Source organism: Lissotriton vulgaris, chromosome 3_2, assembly GCF_964263255.1.
Source record: "Lissotriton vulgaris chromosome 3_2, aLisVul1.2, whole genome shotgun sequence".
Lineage (NCBI taxonomy): Eukaryota > Metazoa > Chordata > Amphibia > Caudata > Salamandridae > Lissotriton > Lissotriton vulgaris.
Window position 1 is genome coordinate 188,150,551 of NC_141690.1, and position 23,353 is coordinate 188,173,903.

At 48.4% G+C, this 23,353-nt stretch overlaps 1 protein-coding gene across 1 annotated transcript in view; it reads right to left on the minus strand.

Moving 5' to 3' along the window:
- The window catches only part of CFAP99 (cilia and flagella associated protein 99), a 413,087-nt gene that overhangs the window by 230,761 nt on the left and 158,973 nt on the right, over positions 1-23,353 (minus strand). Inside the window, exon 5 of the mRNA XM_086964541.1 lies at positions 263-437. Within this exon, the coding sequence (XP_086820667.1) occupies positions 263-437 (175 nt within the window). The remainder of the gene's footprint in view (positions 1-262; positions 438-23,353) is intronic.

Consider the following 23,353-nt stretch of genomic DNA (forward strand, 5'->3'; position numbering starts at 1 on the left):
AGGTTTTTTTTAAATCAGGCAATAAAGTTTTCTTCTGTTCATACTAGCCCGCCACTCCGACCCACTCACCACAGGGCCATCCTGAAAAATAGAAGCATTGTACAATCAAGACCCCTCAGCATCAATAGAGAATATGCATGCACCACCAGATTTGTCGACCTTTGTTGATACTTTTTAAAACTTAATATAGAAATGTGTTAAAAAAAAACATTACAATTTACCAATGCGATTTTACAATGATTTTTAAAAAAAGGTCGCTTACAGTGGGATGTTTTTCCATCGGCGGTATTGGCTGGGGAAGAGGGATGGCTCGTGGTTTGGGTTTGGTTAAATTAAACTCCTTTGCTTCCGTCACCTTTGATGGTTTCATTGTGTTAGGACGATTTGCTATTTTGTCCGCAAGACGGTCAATCAAATGTTGAATCTCAGGTTGCGATCTAAATAAAAAAAAAAAAAACACACAGGAACTCATAACCTACCCCATACAGAAGATTCCGCAAAATATAGAATTCTTTACTATTAACTAAATGCAAGACTTGTTTTATCAGTGATTAAGTAGAGGACAGTTTGCCAAATACACTGCCACGTATTTCCACCGGGGAAACGTCATACAGATCTAAAAGTCGCCTTTGGACCAGGGTCCAAGAGATATAACCTTGTATATGTCACCAGCTCACGTGTTTATGAAACAGGCCGGAGAAAAAACTATTCTTCAGCAAAGGGTTTCTGCACCGGAAATTGCGCACGTTCTGGAAGGACAGTATTTTGCACATGCTGCTGGCAAGTCTCCAAAATGATGTGGCCCTGGAGAAAACCAACATGTCGAATCACCAGCTCGAGGAAACCAAATTGACAAAACCATTTATTTTCAAGATGAAGTTTTAAGATGAATTTTCCACCTTACATAGCAAAAGTGGTCTAACCTACAGTGCAGACTGCTTCCTAGCCGAAAATAAATGTCTTTTTTTCAGATTTTTCACACCCACCCCGGTTTCCTTTTTCAGCACATCTCCCCCATTCTTCACTGACACTCACTCTCCTAAACTCCTTCTCCCAGCCCCACCATCAATACCACTACCTGGCACAACCAGACACTTGCCTGCGGCGGCAGGAGGGAACAAAGCATCGTTTCATCCAAGGCCTTCACTTCATTCTGGCGTGACTGCCTTGTTGCCAGATTGTGGCTTCTCAATAAACACGTACAAGCTGTCAGAGCTCTGAAGCCTGCTTTGAACGGGATACACCTGCAGCCGTCAGTCTGCTGTTACTGCCTTAAAAGTGCGGCGACGGTATTTTTTCTGAAGAATGGTTTTTGTGCCATCCGTCTTTCGTAATACTCATAGTGCCCACACCGCCAGCGCTCGCTCCACCTTGCGCTCCATACTCTTTCATACCAAGGAGACTCATGAGACATAATTGTGGAAAACGGTGGTGCAGGTTTATTTTGCATAACAAGTAGCAGATAAGGTGGGTCATCTTACAGGCGATCCAATGCGCCAGCCCCTCGCTGACCCGCATGCCTAATTAGCCATCTTGCACGGTAAGTCGATGCTCTTGACGGTGCAATACGTTAATACTTTAGTTTGTATTACTCCCGCCCCCCCTGTCAGGGCGGAGCGATGAGGCACACCCCCGGTCGGTTCAGGCCCCCCGACCGCCCGAAGGACTAACGGGGCGCCGACGCTGTTTCCTGGAACCCCCTCGGCTCCAGGTTCTTGGCTCAGGCACCCCTACTGTGCCAGGCAGAGGTATTGACTGTCTCCTTCTGCCGCAGAGGTACCCTTACTGTCCATCTGCTTCCAGATCGCCCTGTGACTCCGCCTGCAACACAAAACAGACCATTAGTTGTTCACACTCGCCTGCTGCTCTGCTGCTGGGTCAGGGCCAGGGTGGGAACAGCGCAGAGCAGTCAGGAAACGCGGCGAGGAAAAGACCGAGCAAAGCCAAGCTGCTCTAGATACAGGCCCGTGGGTCCGCCTCCCGCACTTCAAACTCACCATTCATTGGCCCTTCGTAAAGGGGGCGGCACCCGGGCCGGCGCGCTAACGTTTTACTCGCGCAGCATGTGGCACTAAGACGCTGTCTCGCGTTATCTCCCCTTCGCGTCGCGCGGCCAGCGGCATAGTGCCCACACCGCCAGCGCTCGCTCCACCTTGCGCTCCATACTCTTTCATACCAAGGAGACTCATGAGACATAATTGTGGAAAATGGTGGTGCAGGTTTATTTTGCATAACAAGTAGCAGATAAGGTGGGTCATCTTACAGGCGATCCAATGCGGCAGCCCCTCGCTGACCCGCATGCCTAATTAGCCATCTTGCACGGTAAGTCGATGCTCTTGACGGTACAATACGTTAATACTTTAGTTCGTTTTACTCCCGCCCCCCCTGTCAGGGCGGAGCGATGAGGCACACCCCCGGTCGGTTCAGGCCCCCCGACCGCCCGAAGGACTAACGGGGCGCCGACGCTGTTTCCTGGAACCCCCTCGGCTCCAGGTTCTTGGCTCAGGCACCCCTACTGTGCCAGGCAGAGGTATTGACTGTCTCCTTCTGCCGCAGAGGTACCCTTACTGTCCATCTGCTTCCAGATCGCCCTGTACTCCGCCACAGCTCTGGAGGAGGCCCCCGTCGATGACAGAGCCCCCCACCACCTAGCCACCTTTATACCTAGCACCCTCAGATCATAGGCACCCTGCTGCTGCCAGAGCTTCCTGTAAGTCAAGGAGGAAAACATCCATCCCAATCCCAGACAAGTGAACCCCATCTCTTTCATAGTAGCCCACTGTTCTGTCCTGTATCAGCGCGTGCCTAATAAACCCCAGACCCCTCTTCTCCATGAATTTTTGCATGGCCCTGTCCACCCTCCTCCTGCCTTGCTCGATGGCAAGGGGTGACCGCGCTCCCCTCCAGGTCCTGCGGGGGACAATCTCCGACCATACAAATTCAGTAGCCCCCAGTGACATCCCGCTGCATGGCATCCACTAATGCTCGCCGCCCCATTGTCACCAGATCATTCCCACCCAGGTGTATCACGAGGATGTTGGGAGGCCCACCCCGGGCTGCCACACATTGGTCCGTTTAGAGCACCTCTATCATAGTACCCTTCACCACACCACTTATGGAGATTTCTTAGAACGGTTCTTAGGACACGCCCTTAGTTACATAAGCCGCACCTCTAATGGGGATTGCTTAGATGTGTTTACCTTTGCATCTGCACAAGTGCCACCATTGCCTACGTAACGTTTGTTCTTGCGCCTGGGTGTCTAGTATGTATTGCAGTATTTCACCCCTAATTATACTGTATTTTCCCTTGTAACCTGCACACTGTTGTACTGTTTGCTACCTCCTGTATTTATTTACTCACTATTGTCCTCTTACCTCATGTAACTAGTCTGCTTTTTTAAGTTTATTTATTTTTTTTTATTTTTTTTATACCTGTTATTTTCTGTAAAGTTTCTCGCCCGTCATTTTCTGGGTTGGTTGTATACCCTTGCGTTATGCAGTGATCCACATGTCACTAGCGACTTACACTTGATGCCTGAGTTGAGTTTCGTGGATGGACTGCCCCTTCCCACATCTGACACCCATGCATATGCTCCTATTACCAATGTAATACATCCTGGATGACTTATAATAAGGTGTCTCGTATGTCGTCACTTTTGTCCCAAAGTAACCTGACTGATTCTACCTCAGGCACTTATTGCGATTATCATTGGCTATGGGAAAGTACGGGGCAGACAAAGACATCTGGTACTCTTACAGTGCCTGCACCTATTTATATAGTGAACAAGTCGCAGGCATGCCTCTCTTAGTCCCTGTGGAGTATCTGCCTTGTACCTGCGTTTAGTACTATTTTGTACATGCACCCGCCATTTTCTCTTGTAACACACTGTTTGCTACTTCTCACATGTTGTTTGCCCCTGCTGCTTACACCAGTGCCACCATCGCCTACCTTACGTTTGTTCTAGGCCTGAGTGTCTAGCACATATTGCAGTATTTTACCTCCAATTGTACTTTGTCTCTCCTGTACCTGCACACTTGTCAATTATCCCTTCTGTAATGCACTGTTTGCCACCTCATGTATTTTGTTTGCTCACAATTGTCACTTTTACCTCCTGTAACTTAGCGTCTGCTTTTGTACGATTATTACCTGTCATTTCTTGTACTTATTGTGACGAGCTCACGTCATTTAAGATGGTATTATTCCAAGCGTGTGCGTAAGAAAAGTACATTTTATGGGAATTTAATCCCATAATAAAATTAATACTCAAAATTAAATTGGAGTAATTATGCAGGGGTATGAGGCAGTGCTTTAATCACTGCCAGCCACAGATGCATTGGAAAGCATGATTCTGCATTTCCCCGAGTGGGTTGAAAAGTGAACCTCAATGAAGGCATTTGGGGCTTGTTTTACAAACCTTTTCCAGTGTGCGCAGATCCCTCTTGGAGTAATTGGTAGCGAGTACTGCATAATACTGCAGTGCCTTTTAGGATTACATGTGTGAGTTAGACACATTCGGATTTATGCCTGCAGAATTAAAGAAACCTGCAATCACCCTTTAAAATATTTTCCCACGTGTCCTACACCATAGCTGTCCGTTGTCTTAAATATCTGTTATGGCTACGTTCACCCACCAGATCTATTAAGTTTCATTGCTTGAAGTTAACTTCGCATAGTTGAACTTCACAGCAGCTAGATTTTATTGGAAGGGAAGTGTAACAGAAGCTGCGATGGTTTACTGTTTCATATCTCACTCTCCATCATACCAATGAAGGCTGTATCACAGATGTGCAGCTCAGCTTAAAAGATGTGAGTCAAGGCATTCATTTAAGGACCAAAAACAGTGCTTGTACAGACTGCTGCACAAAATCTGCACTAGCCTATTAGCTGGAGGCTTAAATACAGATTTAACAGCAGCATGCTCTTCGATTTTATGAGCAGAGTTGCTTTTTACATGCTTTTTTCCCTCGGTATGTTCGCTGTAACCTTTTAGTATAAGCCTATTGTAATCATGAAAAACGTTTTATCTGTAGAATACTTTTTATGCCATCATTGTGTAGGCGAACTCGTTCCAACAAGTTTACATACGATAAAAAAGACTACACCTTGGGTTCGCCGTTATTACTATCGAATAGTGTTCTGAAAACCATTCACAGCTGGCGCTTTATAGCTACCACAAACAGCATGAAATAGGTAGTGCTCCGAGGTAGGCGCACTGAAACCCGGCCTGTATCTCGCTGAACGATGTAGTAAGAACAACTCCCCCTGGACCTGCTCAGCTACCAGAAGGCAGTGTTGAAGGAAGAATCAACATTAAATCCCTTTTTAATTCGCCCTGAAGTGCTGCCTGCAATATTACCGTATTAAACACAGTTGCCTAGTGAGGAACCAGCGATCACAAAGGTAGCCAAGAAATCCACTATAACCTTAAGCAGGCTTGGTTGCGTGTGGATTCCAAGCCCAGTGGCAAGGCCGATATGTCTGCTTTCAGCACTAGATGTGACGGGTATCTTATTACTGTGAGCAAACGGGACAAAGTAAAAGCAGAAAGTAAAAAGGCCACCATTTTAAAGGTGCTGGTTAGGGGTGTGGCCACGGCAACATGGCATTGGCAGATTGCCACAGTCTATAGCTCGTCGCATAAGTAGGGTGCCCACTGCATGGGTGCAAATTCAGGACATGTAGTGTAAAAATTCAGGACAAAGGGTAAAATTGCGGGACGATATTCAACCGGAGACACATCAGAGGCGGTCGTGCAGTAGACTATACTCGTACACAGAGGACATCATCAACAGAGAACAGGCAACCCAGGAGCCAGAAAGGGCACTCCAGGAGTAAGAGAAACGCACGCACATAATCCCACACAAAGTCCGCAAAAGGGAGGAATATTTTTTTTTTCTGCAACCAATGTCAGTCAAATCTAACCTGAAGACAGCTCGTTCACTAAGGGTGATATACGAAGCAGGCGTCAAAGCAGGTAAATCGTAACCAAAAGGAGCGAGGACTACTGGAAACGAGGTGATAGCGGAGCCAATGGCAGACTAAATGCAGTAGTTCCATGTAGGGAAGTTACCCGGGACCCCAACATGCAGGAATTTATGCCTGTAAAGTATTTGGAGAGTCCAAAGCATTTGGATTCCAGGCACCTGACTGAGCATGAGATACAAACATTCACGCAGTTGTAATACAAGAAAGCCAGTGACTCTCACCCCCTGCGAACTAAGCAAAGCGGCACAGAGCGCACCTACCACCTTCAACGGCACCCGGCTGGCTCCGGCAAGGACACATTCAGCGGCACAACATTGGTAAAAGCTCCGGGGCCGCCGCTCATCAGAACGCGAAATGCGCACAAGTCCAGCTCCTAGCACCTTCTACATGATGTAAGAAACAATTTCACATGAGAATGGAAAACCAAGGGCACATCAAAATAATACATATAAAGTCAGCTTGCCCTGGAATAAAGGAAAGACACGTGATATGAAACCAGGCAGACCACATTTAACCATTGTAACATACAGCCAGACATTAGCCGGTGTCCATCTAAACGTGAATAATACACAACCAGACCATTTGTGTGTTACGTGTAACTGCGGATATAATTGAAATTCTCTCAATATCAAAATTATCGTGTTATTGGCGAATTCACCGGACCCACGAGGGAGCTGCCACGGAAGCCCCATTCACAGACCGTGAAAATATTTGCGCGTTTAGAGAGGGTCTCGCGGTTTCTAGCGCAGCTTAAGTGATTTGGCCTAACCAGAAGATGGTTTCTGGCGTCATTACCGAGACTCGAACCCAACTCCCCAAGACCGAGGTCGAGCGCCCTAGCAATCAGCCCACGGCAGCGCTGCGAAATAAGTGCCTCGAAAAGGTGCTTCAACACTTCTTAGATGTATTTCAAAATTGATCGCATCCAGCAGCCATATGAGATTGAATTAATTTCTCATCAGTGTGTAGGAACAGTTGCAAAACCATCTGCGACAAACTTGTACACAAATGTGGCCGCTAATAAACAGCTGTATCGCTTAGGAAACCGTGGACGCAACAGACAATGAGATGAAAGCTTCAGAATAGATCCCCAAACTCACCAGTACATTCCAGACCCCGGGCCCTACTTACAAAACATGGGCTGGCACACGTGTTGGCATCAAACCAAGAGAAGGCCGGGTTTAGTGTGTTAGTGTTCAGCCTGTAATGCTGAGGGAAAAGATCAATCTACCGACACAGTGCGTCATTTTACCTGCTCGTAATTTACACGGCTTCCGGACCGCACCCGTTCAAGTTTACCCCTCAAATGTGGCGTATCAAGCGGGTTTCGATAAATCCAGCGATGGCGGTGCAAGCTGGTACCTCGCTGAAGGCCCAGTCGTTCGTGAGGGCATCACACGCGGTTCCTATGGTGCAACCATCGCAAGAGGCTTTAGCGGTTTGAAAGAGCAGGGATCACCTGAAGTGAAATCTGGCAAATCTATTGCAACCTTACTCCACTATATCCGCCGCAATTAGATGCTGAACAATAGCCGTTTTGGCGCTAGACCACATGGGGCAGCCAGGGGATCAGCGGAAGTTTAACAGCCTGTAGAATAGCCTGGTATCGTTTGCCCCAAAAGTGCCGAATGTGCCAGAGTTCGTCTGGTAATGGGTCCCGTAATTTAGCAAAGCAATCCGAACGCCATGTGACCAATGTGGGTGTTACCCCCATGACTGTAGGCGCCACGAAATGTGGCGCTACACCGCCTCGGGCAATCCCCCTGCGTAGTTTGTTAATCCGACAGGTTGCACCACTGTAACGACGTTCGCTCACAGAGGTAACCGAGTGGCGCAAAAAAAAACCAACCCGGTCGTCTGCGCGTGGCCCCGTTGCTGAGGCCCTTCGAATGCCAGGCAATGCTGCTCGAACTACAGCGCTTATGCGAGCGCATGATCCCTTCGTTTGTATAATGGGCTCCGACCAAGTTACGGGTCTGTTATGCATTGCCTCACTGCACCCAGGGGTCCCTAAGAGACAGAGTGGCTTCTAAGATTAATAGGATCTCACTCAACTTCCAAAGTTTTATATTAAACGCGAAAAGTAAGCATGTCCACCAGCGCTCAGTTGGTGGGCGAATGATGGCGTACAGTAAAACACACGATTTAGGGCCAACCCTATCTGGATGAATGCTCTGAAGCCCTCTATGAAGGGACAGTAAATCAGTGAATGCCACCCTTGCTGAACGGACATTTTTGCTCACAGGGAGAATAAGTTACCCTTTGCCCCGCATCGCCGGAGCTTCAGAAGCCTGTCGGGACTCGACCCAAGGATCCATGTTACCCTGCGTGCCAACTGTCTTTTTAAAGAGGGTACGCTTCTTACCTTAACAGACATTGTGTTTGAAATATAATACACGGTGATAATAAGTGATTTGCCCCGCATCACAGGTGCTTCCCGAAGCTGCCGGGACTCGGCCCGAGGATCCATGCTACCATGCGTGTGAACACCAACGGGGGGAATAAGTGATTTGCAATATACACGCGGGAGAATAAGTTATTTGCCCAGCATCACCGGAGCTTAGAAGCCTGCCGGGACTCGACCCAAGGTTTTTGACCCTCAGCCATTCCCAAGATGTCGGACAACTGCCCAATTCCTTCCATTCGACATGTCCGCGCTGGGCGCCATTGACCATCGGCGCTGGTCACACGTGCCCCTAAAATGGCCGTTCCTCAGCAGCCATCCCCACGTGGTTAACAATGGAACAAAACCCCACTAGAACCACCGGTGCGGCCAGTTACATGTTCCTAAATAAACACTCGTCCACTCTCCACTTAATGTATATCGATGCTTTGCCTGACTTTCACTTTAAAACATACAAAGCAACAACGTCGCTGCAATAAACAGTACACTATGCCGATGCTCCGTTCGAACTCATGGAACAGCACCTTCGGTACAACCTCGCTTTTGCGTGTGTCACAATCAGGCCTTCTCCCAATTAAGCACGCCGCTGCACAGTGATGGCTAGCTGCCCACTTAACCCCGGGGACAGCATCAGGTCGAGCTTTTCTAGACTCAAGTCATCTTCCCAAGCATTATGTCCTCATTTTCGCTCGTAACCGCAGGAATGAGTGGGTTTGCAGGTTACTTATGCACCAGATGCAGCGAATTCAATCGATGACATGACTGTTCCATATGTTTTTGTTTATTTAGCTGTAAATTTGTTCTGGAGATTCGTCATCTCGTGCTCGCCTTTTTGGCTACCCCGAGACCCTCATTCAAATGGCCGGGTGAATTGTGAGTCAGCCCTTATCAGCCATAGCTTGTTGCATGTACCATTCACAGTTGGAACAAGCAACCATTGGACGTTGTAACTTTCAGTCATGAATTTTGGACATTTCATTTGTGCTTCGAGTGTAGGATTCTGCCTTTGGAGTGGTTTCATTTCAATTCATGGACGGTGAGGCAACCACACACCCTAGGGAAGGCGCACTGTTACCCTTCATGAAAGGGGCTTTCACCATCTTCAATGGTAACCGCCTCATCTCATAACACAGGAAAGGCTCAACTGCTGTGGCTGGAAGTGGCAGTTCACGCCACGCTGGCTTCACACATAGACACTCTCAAGCGATGTAGGAGGTGGCGCCCTGCTTATTCTCCAAGCCCCATCTGCCTCATTCCTGTTTTGCTTCAGAAAAGGGGGTGGTGATGAACAGAGTGTCTGAATTAAGCAGACCACTCTTACCCAGTCCAAAGATCAGGGCTTGATCCATCACCGTTTTTTAGCTCACTGCACCATCCCAGCTCAGAACTTGGCTATATGCAAATTAGTCTGACCCTGGCCCAGTGCATCATGGGAACAGGGCAGACCAAACTACCAAGCCAATTCTTATACTGGGAAGGAAACAAGCTACCGGGGACCGGTTTCTGGCATTTCAGCCGTCTTCGGCCCGGCTTGCTTGAATCCTGATGGTGCAATGAGCAAGGGACTCACATTTGAGTATACCCTTCCACGCTTATGGTGGACAAAAATGATTCAGAAAAGGGGGTGGTGATGAACAGAGTGTCTGAATTAAGCAGACCACTCTTACCCAGTCCAAAGATCAGGGCTTGATCCATCACCGTTTTATAGCTCACTGCACCATCCCAGCTCAGAACTTGGCTATATGCAAATTAGTCTGACCCTGGCCCAGTGCATCATGGGAACAGGGCAGACCAAACTACCAAGCCAATTCTTACACTGGGAAGGAAACAAGCTACCGGGGACCGGTTTCTGGCATTTCAGCCGTCTTCGGCCCGGCTTGCTTGAATCCTTATGGTGCAATGAGCTAGGGACTCACATCTGAGTATACCCTTCCACGCTTATGGTGGACAAAAATGATTCAGAAAAGGGGGTGGTGATGAACAGAGTGTCTGAATTAAGCAGACCATTCTTACGGCAGGAGGGTACAAGGCATCGTTTCATCCAAGGCCTTCACTTCATTCTGGCGTGACTGCCTTGTTGCCAGAATGTGGCTTCTCAATAAACACGTACAAGCTGTCAGAGTTCTGAAGCCTGCTTTGAACGGGATACACCTGCAGCCGGCAGTCTGCTGTTACTGCCTTAAAAGTGCGGCGACAGTATTTTTTCTGAAGAATGTTTTTTGTGCCATCCGTCTTTCGTAATACTCAAAACGTCACCTCAATAAATACAAGCAGCACATTGTATTTACTCAGTGACTAAGTGCTATCAAGGGATCCTGCAAACGTATTTACTGCTTTATTTCCCTTTCAGTGTTAAATAGATACATGTGATTCACTGCAGGTGAGATTGGATGTGTTGTGTGTGTGGTTTGTGTGTGTGTGGGTGCGTGTATGTGTGTGTAGGTGCTCAGTCTGGGAAGGGAAAGGTGTTCTGTGGCACACTTGAGCATCATTTTTTCACAGAGCGTCAGACTCTCCAGGGCCAGTCCAGCCTCCTGTCCATACTCATTAGGTCTGGCTAAGGACAGCGTTAGAGGTAATGCCTATAAGCAGAGAGGGGAGATGAGTCAGCCCTTATCAGCCATAGCTTGTTGCATGTACCATTCACAGTTGGAACATGCAACCATTGGATGTTGTAACTTTCAGTCATGACTTTTGGACATTTCTTTTGTGCTTCGAGTGTAGGATTCTGCCTTTGGAGTGGTTTCATTTCAATTCATGGACGGTGAGGCAACCACACACCCTAGGGAAGGCGCACTGTTACCCTTCATAAAAGGGGCTTTCAGCATCTTCAATGGTAACCGCCTCATCTCATAACACAGGAAAGGCTCAACTGCTGTGGCTGGAAGTGGAAGTTCAAGCCACGCTGGCTTCACACATAGACACTCTCAAGCGATGTAGGAGGTGGCGCCCTGCTTATTCTCCAAGCCCCATCTGCCTCATTCCTGTTTTGCCCACTAATATCTTGCACGCTTTCTGTTTTATATTTATCCGCTACACTCCCTAACACCCACACCCTAGATGGAGTCCATTTTCCTTTCTCCAGCACTTGTGACAAGGCACATACTGTTGGAAGAGCATGACTTGTGTAGGGATATTAGAGAAGAGGTGGTACAGTGGGAGGCAATTCGGTCCCTGGATGGGTGTACCTGCTCCACTGGGGAATAGACGGGGAAGTGCTTTGAAAGGACAACTCAGAGGAATATCTCATGGTACAACCCATCCAGGTCTCTGCGCTCTTTATGCACCCCATCCAGGTCTCTGCGCACTTCATACGCCCCATCCAGGTCTCTGTGCTCTACATACACCCCATCCAGGTCTCTGCGCTCTTCATACAACCCATCCAGGTCTCTGTGCACTTCATACGCCCCATCCAAGTCTCTGTGCTCTTCATACACCCCATCCAGGTCTCTGCGCTCTTCATACACCACAATCAGGTCTCTGCGCTCTTCATGCATCCCATCCAGGTCTCTGCGCTCTTCATACACCTCATCCTGGTCTCTGCGCTCTTCATACAACCCATCCAGGTCTCTGTGCACTTCATACGCCCCATCCAAGCCTCTGCGCTCTTCATACACCACAATCAGGTCTCTGCGCTCTTCATGCGCCCCATCCAGGTCTCTGCGCTCTTCATACACCTCATCCAGGTCTCTGCGCTCTTCATACACCCCAATCAGGTCTCTGCCCTCTTCATGCACCCCATCTAGGTCTCTGCGCTCTTCATACACCACAATCAGGTCTCTGTGCTCTTCATACACCCCATACAGGTCTCTGCGCTCTTCATACAGCCCAATCAGGTCTCTGCGCTCTTCATGCGCCCCATCCAGGTCTCTGCGCTCTTCATGCACCCCATCCAGATGTCTGCGCTCTTCATACACCCCATCCAGGTGTCTGCGCTCTTCATACACCATCCAGGTATCTTCCCTCTCCACGGATCCCATCCAGGTCCCTGCGCTCTTCATACACCCCATCCAGGCTGTCTGCCCTCTTCATACACCCCATCCAGGTGTCTGTTCTCTTCATACACCACATCAAGGTGTCTGCGCTCTTCATACACCCCATCCAGGTGTCTGCGCTCTTCATACACCCAATCCAGTTCTCTGTGCCCTTCATACACCCCATCCAGGTCTCTGCGCCCTTCATACACCCCATCCAGGTCTCTGCGCTCTTCATACTCCCCTTGCAGATGTCTGCGCTCTTCATACACCTCATCTAGGTCTCTGCGGTCTTCATACGCCCAACCAGGTGTCTGCGCTCCTCATAAACCCCATTCAGGTCTCTGGGCTCTTTATACACCCCATCCAGGTGTCTGCGCCCAACCAGGTGTCTGCGCTCCTCATACACCCCATTCAGGTCTCTGGGCTCTTTATACACCCCATCCAGGTGTCTGCGCTCTTCATACACCCCATCTAGTTGTCTACATGAGCCCCCTCGCGGCCATCGCACGCCAACACAACCTCAACATAATCTCCTACGCCGACGACACCCAGCTGATCCTCTCCCTGATCAACGACCCCGCCGCCGCCAGAGCCAATCTGCACGAAGGGATGAAAGAGGTAGCCGAGTGGATGACGACCAGCCGCCTGAAACTGAACTCAGACAAGACGGAGGTCCTCATCCTGGGCTCCTCGCCCTCCGCCTGGGACGACTCCTGGTGGCCTCCCGCCCTGGGCACCGCACCCAAACCGACAGACCACGCACGCAACCTGGGCTTCATCCTGGACTCCTCCCTCTCCGTGACCAGGCAAGTCAACACCGTCTCCTTGGCGTGCTTCAACATCCTACGCATGCTACGGAAGATCTTCTGGTGGATCCCCACCGAGACCAGGAAGACCGTCACCCAGGCCCTCGTCACCAGTCGACTGGACTACGGCAACGCCCTCTACGCCGGTACCACCGCCAAGCTCCAGAAGAGACTCCAGCGGATCCAGAACGCCTCAGCCAGACTCATCCTCGACATCCCACGAACCAGCCATATCTCCGGACATCTGAGAGACCTGCATTGGTTCCCGTCAACAAAAGAGAGCGCAGAGAACCTTCCGCCTCCTCACCCACGCACACAAAGCCCTACACGACCAAGGCCCGAGCTACCTCAACAACCGAATCAACTTCTACGCTCCCAAACGCCACCTCCGATCAGCCAACCACGCCCTCGCCGCCGTCCCCCGCATCCGAAGAGCGACAACAGGAGGAAGGTCCTTCTCCTACCTGGCCGCCAAGACCTGGAACTCCCTCCCGACCGACCTGCGCCTGACCCAAGACCACCTCTCCTTCAGGAAGAAGTTGAAGACCTGGCTGTTCGAGCAGTAACGGCACCCCTCCCCCCAGCGCCTTGAGACCCTACGGGTAAGTAGTGCGCTCTATAAATGTCTTTGATTGATTGATTGATTGATTCACTCTTCATACAACCCATCCATGTCTCTGCGCTCTTCATACACCCCATTCAAGTGTCTACACTCTTCATACACCCCATCCAGGTCTCTGCGCTCTTCATACACCCCATCCATGTGTCTGTGCTCTTTATACACCCCATGCCTGTCTCTGTGCCCTTCATACATCCCATCCAGGGCTCTACGCTCTTCATACACCCCATCCAGGTGTCTGCGTTCTTCATACACACCATCCAGGTCTCTGTGCTTTTTATACACCCCATACAGGTCTCTGCGCCCTATCTACACCTCTTGCAGGTGTCTGCGCTCTTTATACACTCGATTCAGTTGTCAGCACTCTTCATACACCCCATCCAGGCTGTCTGCTCTCTTTATACACCCCATCCAGGTGTCTGACCTCTTCATACACCACATCAAGGTTTCTGACCTCTTCATACACCCCATCCAGGTATCTGCGCTCTTTATACACCCCATCCATATCTCCGCTCTCTTCATACACCCCATTAAAGGTGTCTGCGCTCTTAATATACCCCATCCAGGTGTCTGCGCTCTTCATACACCCCATCCCGGTGTCTTCGCTCTTCATACAGCCCATCCAGGTCTCTGCGCTCTTTATAAACCCCATCCAGGTGTCTGCGCTTTTCATACACTCCATGCAGGTGTCTGCACTCTTCATGCACCCCATCCAGGTCTCTGCACTCTTCATACACCCCATTCCAGGTGTCTGCGCTCTTCATACACCCCATCCAGGTGTCTGCTCTCTTCATACACCCCATCCAGGTCTCTGGGCTCTTCATACACCTCATCCAGGTGTCTGCACTCTTCATACACCACAATCAGGTCTCTGCGATCTTCATGCGCCCCATCCATGTCTCTGCGCTCTTCATACACCCCATCCAGGTCTCTGCGCTCTTTATGCACCCCATCCAGGTCTCTGCGCTCTTCATACACCCCATCCAGGTCTCTGCGCACTTCATAAACCCCATCCAAGTCACTGTGCTCTTCATACACCCCATCCAGGTCTCTGCGCTCTTCATACACCACAATCAGGTCTCTGCGCTCTTCATGTGCCCCATCCATGTCTCTGCGCTCTTCATACACCCCATCCAGGTCTCTGTGCTCTACATACACCCCATCCAGGTCTCTGCGCTCTTCATACAACCCATCCAGGTCTCTGTGCACTTCATACGCCCCATCCAAGTCTCTGTGCTCTTCATACACGCCATCCAGGTCCCTGCGCTCTTCATACACCACAATCAGGTCTCTGCGCTCTTCATGCAACCCATCCAGGTCTCTGCGCTCTTCATACACCTCATCCAGGTCTCTGCGCTCTTCATACAACCCATCCAGGTCTCTGTGCACTTCATACGCCCCATCCAAGTCTCTGTGCTTTTCATACACCCCATCCAGGTCTCTGCACTCTTCATACACCACAATCAGGTCTCTGCGCTCTTCATGCGCCCAATCCAGGTCTCTGCGCTCTTCATACACCTCATCCAGGTCTCTGCGCTCTTCATACACCCCAATCAGGTCTCTGCCCTCTTCATGCACCCCATCCAGGTCTCTGCGCTCTTCATACACTACAATCAGGTCTCTGTGCTTTTCATACACCCCATACAGGTCTCTGCGCTCTTCATACACCCCAATCAGGTCTCTGCGCTCTTCATGTGCCACATCCAGGTCTCTGCGCTCTTCATGCGCCCCATCCAGGTCTCTGTGCTCTTCATGCACCCCATCCAGGTGTCTGCGCTCTTCATACACCCCACCCAGGTGTCTGCGCTCTTCATACACCCCATCCAGGTATCTGCCCTCTCCACGGACCCCATCCAGGTCCCTGCGCTCTTCATACACCCCATCCAGGCTGTCTGCCCTCTTCATACAACCCATCCAGGTGTCTGTCCTCTTCATGCACCATATCAAGGTGTCTGCGCTCTTCATACACCCCATCCAGGTGTCTGCTGTCTTCATACACCCAATCCAGTTCTCTGTGCCCTTCATACACCTCATCTAGGTTTCTGCTCCCTTCATACACCCCATCCAGGTCTCTGCGCTCTTCATACTCCCCTTGCCGATGTCTGCGCTCTTCATACACCTCATCTAGGTCTCTGCGGTCTTCATACGCCCAACCAGGTGTCTGCGCTCCTCATACACCCCATTCAGGTCTCTGGGCTATTCATACACCCCATCCAGGTGTCTGCGCTCCTCATACACCCAATCTAGTTGTCTTTGCTCTTCATACAACCCATCCATGTCTCTGCGCTCTTCATACACCCCATTCGAGTGTCTACACTCTTCATACAACTCTCCAGGTCTCTGCGCTCTTCATACACCCCATCCATGTGTCTGTGCTCTTCATACATCCCATCTGGGTGTCTGTGCTCTTCATACACCCCATCCATGTCTCTGTGCTCTTCATACATCCCATCCAGGACTCTACGCTCTTCATACACCCCATCCAGGTGTCTGCGCTCTTCATACACACCATCCAGGTCTCTGTGCTTTTCATACACCCCATACAGGTCTCTGCGCCCTACATACACCTCTTGCAGGTGTCTGCGCTCTTTATACACTCGATTCAGTTGTCAGCGCTCTTCATACACCCCATCCAGGCTGTCTGCCCTCTTCAGACACCCCATCCAGGTGTCTGACCTGAGGTACTGGGTTTTCTCGGAACGGATACTACTACAATAACCCTGCGGTGTCAGGGCAACACCCAAAGACCCCGGATTCCCCTGTCTTGGCAAACAGAGACACGGGATACTTCTCGATGACGTCAAAGACCAAAGTTTAATGGTTGCAACCAGGGACAGAGGTCTACGAAGTACACACGGGTAGTTCGAAAGAGTCTGCACCATCTCAATGAACAAAACTCGGTCTTTTATGCCGAAAATTACGCTTCTGGCAACATCACAATTTACATTCGGTGCATACAAAACTAACCAATGAGCAAGTAGCATTTAAAAAAGTAGCGAATCACGACAGTCAAAGTTAATCCCACTTTCCGTTGTCCAGCCCACCAAAACGATCGCACATATGCTAGTTTCCTGTTCGATCAGGCCGGACAAACCCATCATAAAACCTTCAACCCAGATCGATGAACATGTCGTAAAGGAAAGGCAGAAACAGATGGAAAGGAGATAGAGGAGTGGGAACGGTGGGCCATAAAATCGGACCACGTCCTGTTCTTTGATCTTTATCAGTGCAGCTGCTGAACAAGGAACTGGCTCAGCAGGATTCGCCCCAGGCGAGGAGTCAGTTCGGCCAGGTCAACCAGAAGTCAGCTAAGGCGTACGTGTCAAGGACTCGTTCGGCCACAATCATAGGGCCTATGTTAGGGCAACCATACAAGATGGCTGCCACATTACAAAATGGAACCCGAGGGTTCAAACTAAATCCTCAAATGCAGAGTGTTCTCCTATATCGATTCATACGAAAACACTCAGACACGTCAGACTCGTCATTTGCGGTCTGCTGACACCAAGATCGTCCATTTCCAACAATCTTTATTAATCGGGTTTCCGAACTATCGAACCCAATTCGGGACATCGGAACCACAGACCCTCCTTTTGCCCTATCATAGGCAATAAACTCAGACCTATTTTAATCTGAATCCGGATCTATATTCATCAGGTCATCAATATGCTCCTGTAGCATCATCTTATTACTATGCATCTCTCTCCGGACAGGCTTCCGTACGCACAAAGTAGCACAAAGGCCACAAATAGCCGGAGCACACTGTACACAGAGACAGAACATGAACAGAATCGCTAAGACCATCCCAATGACCATCAAAATCTTCCAACCCCAAGTGGATATCAATCCCCATAACCATCCCATCAAAGACCAATCCCCTTTGTCCAGATGGACAGAATCGGAGATTTTATGCAATTTGGAAATGGCCTGGAAAACTGACGGAGCATTATCTGGAATAAAAACGAAGCAGCTCGATTGAATCAATCTACAAATTCCCCCTCGATCTGCTAGAATAACGTCTAGGGCAACTCTATTCTGAAGTGTCATAAGTCTATCCGACTGGAGCTCAGCAGTCAGGTTACCAAGGGCACCGGCAGTCTCAACTATGGTGGACTCAACCACTCTCGTAAGCTGACGAATATTCCTACTGTTAGCCATAGGTCCCCAAAACGGCAGAAAACCCTTAAAGAAATCACCCAATTCTTGTCCTGCAGTGTCTTCTTGACTAAAGACACCTCTAGCAATTCTCATCTTGTGATAATCTGCCGCAGCTGTAAAAGTGGGGGGTAACAGAAAGGAAACAAAACATGTGCCCGAAAAGTCATGGGGCAACCATGTATATGCTTTGTCGTAGCAAACAAAGTAAGTACCCTTGGCAGCTAAGAACGCTGGGGAAGACTGAGACGGAAACACGTAAGTCTCAGTGCAAACGCTCTTCCCTAACTGAGCTTTCGGATTCTTACCGTTGCCCTGCAGACAATAGTAACCCTTATGGGGCACTATCCAGATCGGTAGAGGACTTTTCGCACGCTAGTTAATACTCAGACTTACTCCATATCCATTTACGCTCCAACCACTATATGGTTGCCTCTCGTCTTTCGGAATAGTCTCTACTGCATTAGTCCCTTGAATCATGTCGACTATGCCTCTAGCTATAGGACTATTCTTCGGATTATCTCTCGGTGAACGTAAGGGGTCAACACTGTGGGCATATATGAACATGGTTCTGTAAGCTCGGATCGAACCATTCAAACTAAAGGGCAAGACCAAATAAGGAATTCCTTTATCGGCTGTTTGAGGCATCAAACCACAAATCCAGCAGTCCGTTGTATTGATCACTAACTGATGCTGATGTAAAAGCTGTATTAAGGAATTATTAGCGAACTCCTTACGTCTGACTACCTCATATTCAGGCAAAGGGTGGAAAGAATGAGAGGAAATAGTAGGTGAAGGTATAGATTGCACAGTGGAATTAGACATCTCTTTAAAAACAAATGCTACATAACCAATTATGAAAATTACGAAACTCAGTAGTAAAAGTATGCAAGGTATCAAAAAACATTTCTTCGACATTATTTTGCAAATGCGTTTTCTAAAAGTCAGTGTCTGCACAGGTCTCTCCAACTCAAAGAAATCCATCCTAAACTAAAGTTGCTGCCCGCGGTGGTTGGTTGATTCTGCTTGAGAGTGCCTCTGCTATACCCAGGAAGGCTACCCCGGACCAACAGAACCCAAGACCTAGTGTCTCAGACTTACACTCCCAAGACTGATAGCAACCGCGACCCTAGCAGCAAGAACCGGATGGCAGTTCAGAAAAACAAAAATACGTAGATCCTTGGTGGAGAGTTAACCTGCAAACATTAAAAAAAATCAACTTTATTAACTTTATTTGTCCTTAGTTCTCGATCTCAAATTGTATCTGTCTCTTCCAGGTAACTCTTGATCAGCAAACAAAAGATGCGGCTCGGTAGTGTCCAACCGCTCTGCAGGAGGTATTGCTGCTTGCAAAAGACGATCACTTTCCGACTCTGAATTAGTCCCAATCAAACGAGCATCACTGAACGTAACAAATTTCGGAACTGTCTCAGTTTCTGAATCTGCAAGACCATCCTGAACCCACTTGTCGTACGGCAAAGGTAAGGGTGCTTTCTTCGTGTGGGAGCCGTGAATCCAGTGGCGTTTCCCACGAACTCGCACCGCAGATCTCGTCGACAACAGGACTTGGTAGGGTCCAGTCCAACGGGGTTGCTCTTTTTTCGTACGTTGAAAGTTCCTCACAAAAATCCAAGAACCAGGTTTGATGATGTGACCTGGATCTTCTGTAGCTTGTGGAAGAGACTTGTGCACCTGTTGGCGTAAAACACTCATTTTAGTTGTCAATTCACGCAAGTAATCAAGCAAAACAGGGTACTCAAGGTCGCTAAATCTCGTTGGTCTTGGTACGCCCCAAATATTCGCTGGGCGACCAAACACAACCTCATACGGACACAAACCCATTCGTGAGTGCACAGTCATTCGGGTGGACAAAAGTGCTAAAGGCAAAGCATCTGGCCATTGTAAACCAGTGCTCTCTTGAATTTTGGCCAATTTTAACTTCAGAGTGCCATTATAGCACTCGACTAAACCAGCTGATTGGGGATGATTTGCAGCATGAAATTTCTGCTTGATCCCGAGACCGTCACACACTCTCTTCATCACTCGTCCCACAAACTCACTTCCGTTATCACTCCAAATAATTCTCGGCCATCCAAACCTAGGGAAAAATTATTTTATCAAAGCTTTGGCAGTGGACAAAGCAGTGTTGTCCTTAAGGGGGTAAGCTTCTACCCATCTAGAAAAAGAGCAAACAACTACTAACACATACTTCAAGTTGTTGCATCTTTCCATATGGATAAAATCTAGCTGCAATGCCTCGAACGGATACGTAGGAGGAGCAAAATGACCAGCTGGTGTTGGAGTTCCCTTGCCAGGATTATGCATCAAACACACCATACAATTCTTGACCAAGTTCTCTGCACATCTGGGTATTCCTGCATTCTGCCAAACCGGAGCCAACAACTTGCAAATCCCTTTCACACTAATGTGTGCCAATCCATGTGCCATTGTAACAACTGGAAGCACATACGCGTTTGGCAGCAACCATCTTTGATGTTCGGACAAATCAGTCCAACAACCATTCGAATCCAACCTACCCTTACTCTCTCTCCATTCATCCAACTCTTTCTCCGAAGCCTCACTCTGGATAATCTTCACGCTCTCAATGGTGTCTTCACACATGCTTTTCTCCGGAACCCATCTCGCTGGTCCCACAACATACATTCGACTCGTCACATTCCTAGCAGTTTCTTTCGCAACCTCCTCCGCAAACGCATTACCACGACCAACATCATCTGTGATCTTTCTATGGGCACTACATTTCACAATCGCTATTTGCAAAGGTAGCGTAAGAGATTCAAGAAGTTCATTCACCAGCTGCCCATGCTGGATTTTCGTCCCATGCGATGTCAAAAATCCACGTTCACGCCACAATCGTCCAAAGCTATGGGCCACTCCGAAGGCATACTGGCTGTCAGTATATACATTCACTCTTTTCCCTTTCGCCAACACACATGCTCTCGTAAGTGCAATTAATTCCGCCGCTTGAGCAGAATTGTACGGAATACGTGCAGCTTCGACAACTGTATGTAAAGTCGTCACGGCATACGCTGCAGTGGTATCGCCATTTGGTAATTTAAAACATGAGCCGTCAACCCACAAGGCATCATTACAATCAGGAAGAGGAGTATCTCTCAGATCTATCCTCCCTTTCGTCTCTTCTTCAGTTCTCAAGAAACAATTGTGTTGCTCTTCGCTATCATCGTCTGTCTCAAGCGAAATCGGCAACAATGTAGCCGGGTTTAGGGTATTGCACCTCTTAATGTGCACATGGCTTGCTAACAACTTAAGCTCATACCTGACAACCGAGCACTAGTCAAGTGCTGTGTCTTCGTCCGATTCAACAAGGTATCCACTGCATGTGGAACCATAACCACTAGCGTATTATCCATAACCAAACCAGCAGATTGTCGAATCGAAACAGCCGCTGCTGCAGTTGCTCTCAAGCAACTCGGCAACGCTCTAGCCACAGGATCTAAAGTTGACGAAAAGTAAGCACATGGGCGTTGCTTCCCGCCAAATTGTTGGGTCAAAACCGACAATGCACATCCTTCTCTTTCATGGACATACAATGTGAAAGGCTTACTGTAGTCGGGAGTACCCAACACAGGAGCCGAACACAACGCATTACGTAATTCAGAGAAGCTCTTTTGACATTCCTCAGTCCAAGGAATCGGAGTTGGAGTATCCTTAACCGTAAAAGCTATCAAAGGTTTCGCTAAAAGAAAAAAATTTGGGATCCACTGTCTACAGTACGACGTAATACCCAAAAACGCACGTACTTCTCTCTGTGTCGTAGGGACACTCATTTTCGCAATGGTCTGTATTCTTTCTGGGGTCAGTTTCCTTCCCTCCTTCGATAAGAGGTGATCTAGGTAGGTAACTTCTTGGCAACAGAATTGTAGTTTGAAAAGAGAAACTTTGTGATGGCATTCAGACAAATGAGACAACAAGGACACAGTGGCATCCTTACATATGTCTTCAGTATCGGCAGCGACCAACAAATCGTCAACATACTGGATAAGGGCCGCACCGTCAGGTAAGGCCAACAAGTCAATTTGCGTCTTCAGAGCTTGACTGTAAATTGATGGACTCTCGCAATAACCTTAAGGAGCGCGTTTAAAGCGGAAACTTCGTCCTCCTAAAGAGAATCCAAAGATATCTCTACTCTCTATGGCAATCGGGATGCTGAAGAAAGCATTCTTCAAGTCAATCACCGAAAACCATGTAGCAGAAGCTGGAATCAGTGTCAGTAACGCAGTAATGTTGTGTACAACAGGGAATTGCGGAACAACGATCTTGTTCACTTCACGGAGGTCGATAACAAACCTATATACAGGAGGCTGTGAAGAATCAGTTCTCTTTAGAGCAGGCAAAACCGGACTATTGCACACATTACCTCGAGTCTCTTCAATAACGCCTTTGTCAATCAGATCATAAATGATCGCTAAAAGCGCTTGTTTACCATCGCTTGAAATACGATATTGCGGAATGCGTGGTAACTGAGCATTCGCCTTCAACGTCACAACATATGGGGGAATATCTAACAGGCCCACATCATTTGGACCCATAGCCCACAAGGAATCTGGTAAAGAAGACAATTCAGGTGGAAGACAATCTTTCGAGACACAAGTAAGATGTACTCCAGACAGAGAACAGTACAAAGTCGCATATAATCTCTTCAACAAGTCAAGGCCTAGTAAGTTCTCATTACAACCGGTCGTCAAAAGAAGGGTTGCTTCAAACCTACGAGGACCAACAGAAAGAGGCAATGGAACGGAAATCGGATTCATAACGGGGGCGCCAGAAAAACCTATAGAAACATTATCTAAGCCAGACAAAGGTGCGCCACGGAGTTTCGAATGCATAATAGAACTCTTCGTAGCACCAGTGTCTAGCAGAAAAGGCTCTGGCACACCTGATGCTATCACTTCCACGTAAGGTCCACTCTGATCTACCGGAACTGAAACAACTCCCTCTCTTTGTCCATGGCTGTCCTAATAATCATTACCTTGCTCTCCATCGCCTTCAACATAATAATCATCTACGTAGTACTGTGTAGACCTACCAGAAGAATTCTGCTGTTGATCAAAACTGTTCATTGAATTCTGCGGAGGCAAAGGGCGTGCATTCTGTCCGCGACCTCTACCTCTAGGCGCTTGTTGAGCACCTCTACCTCTAACGCCAGGAGCACTATTTGCACGTTGCAACAAAACTGGACAACTATTCTTATAATGACCTTCTTCTCTACAATATGCACACTGATTAGGCCCATATTGAACATGCGGTTTTTAAGGAGTCTCGTCTCGTTGCGAGTTCCTCGAATACTGTTGAGGCTGCTGATAGTCACGCTGATTACTAACACGAGGTGGATAAGCTTGTTGTAGAAGAACCTTAGTCTTCAAT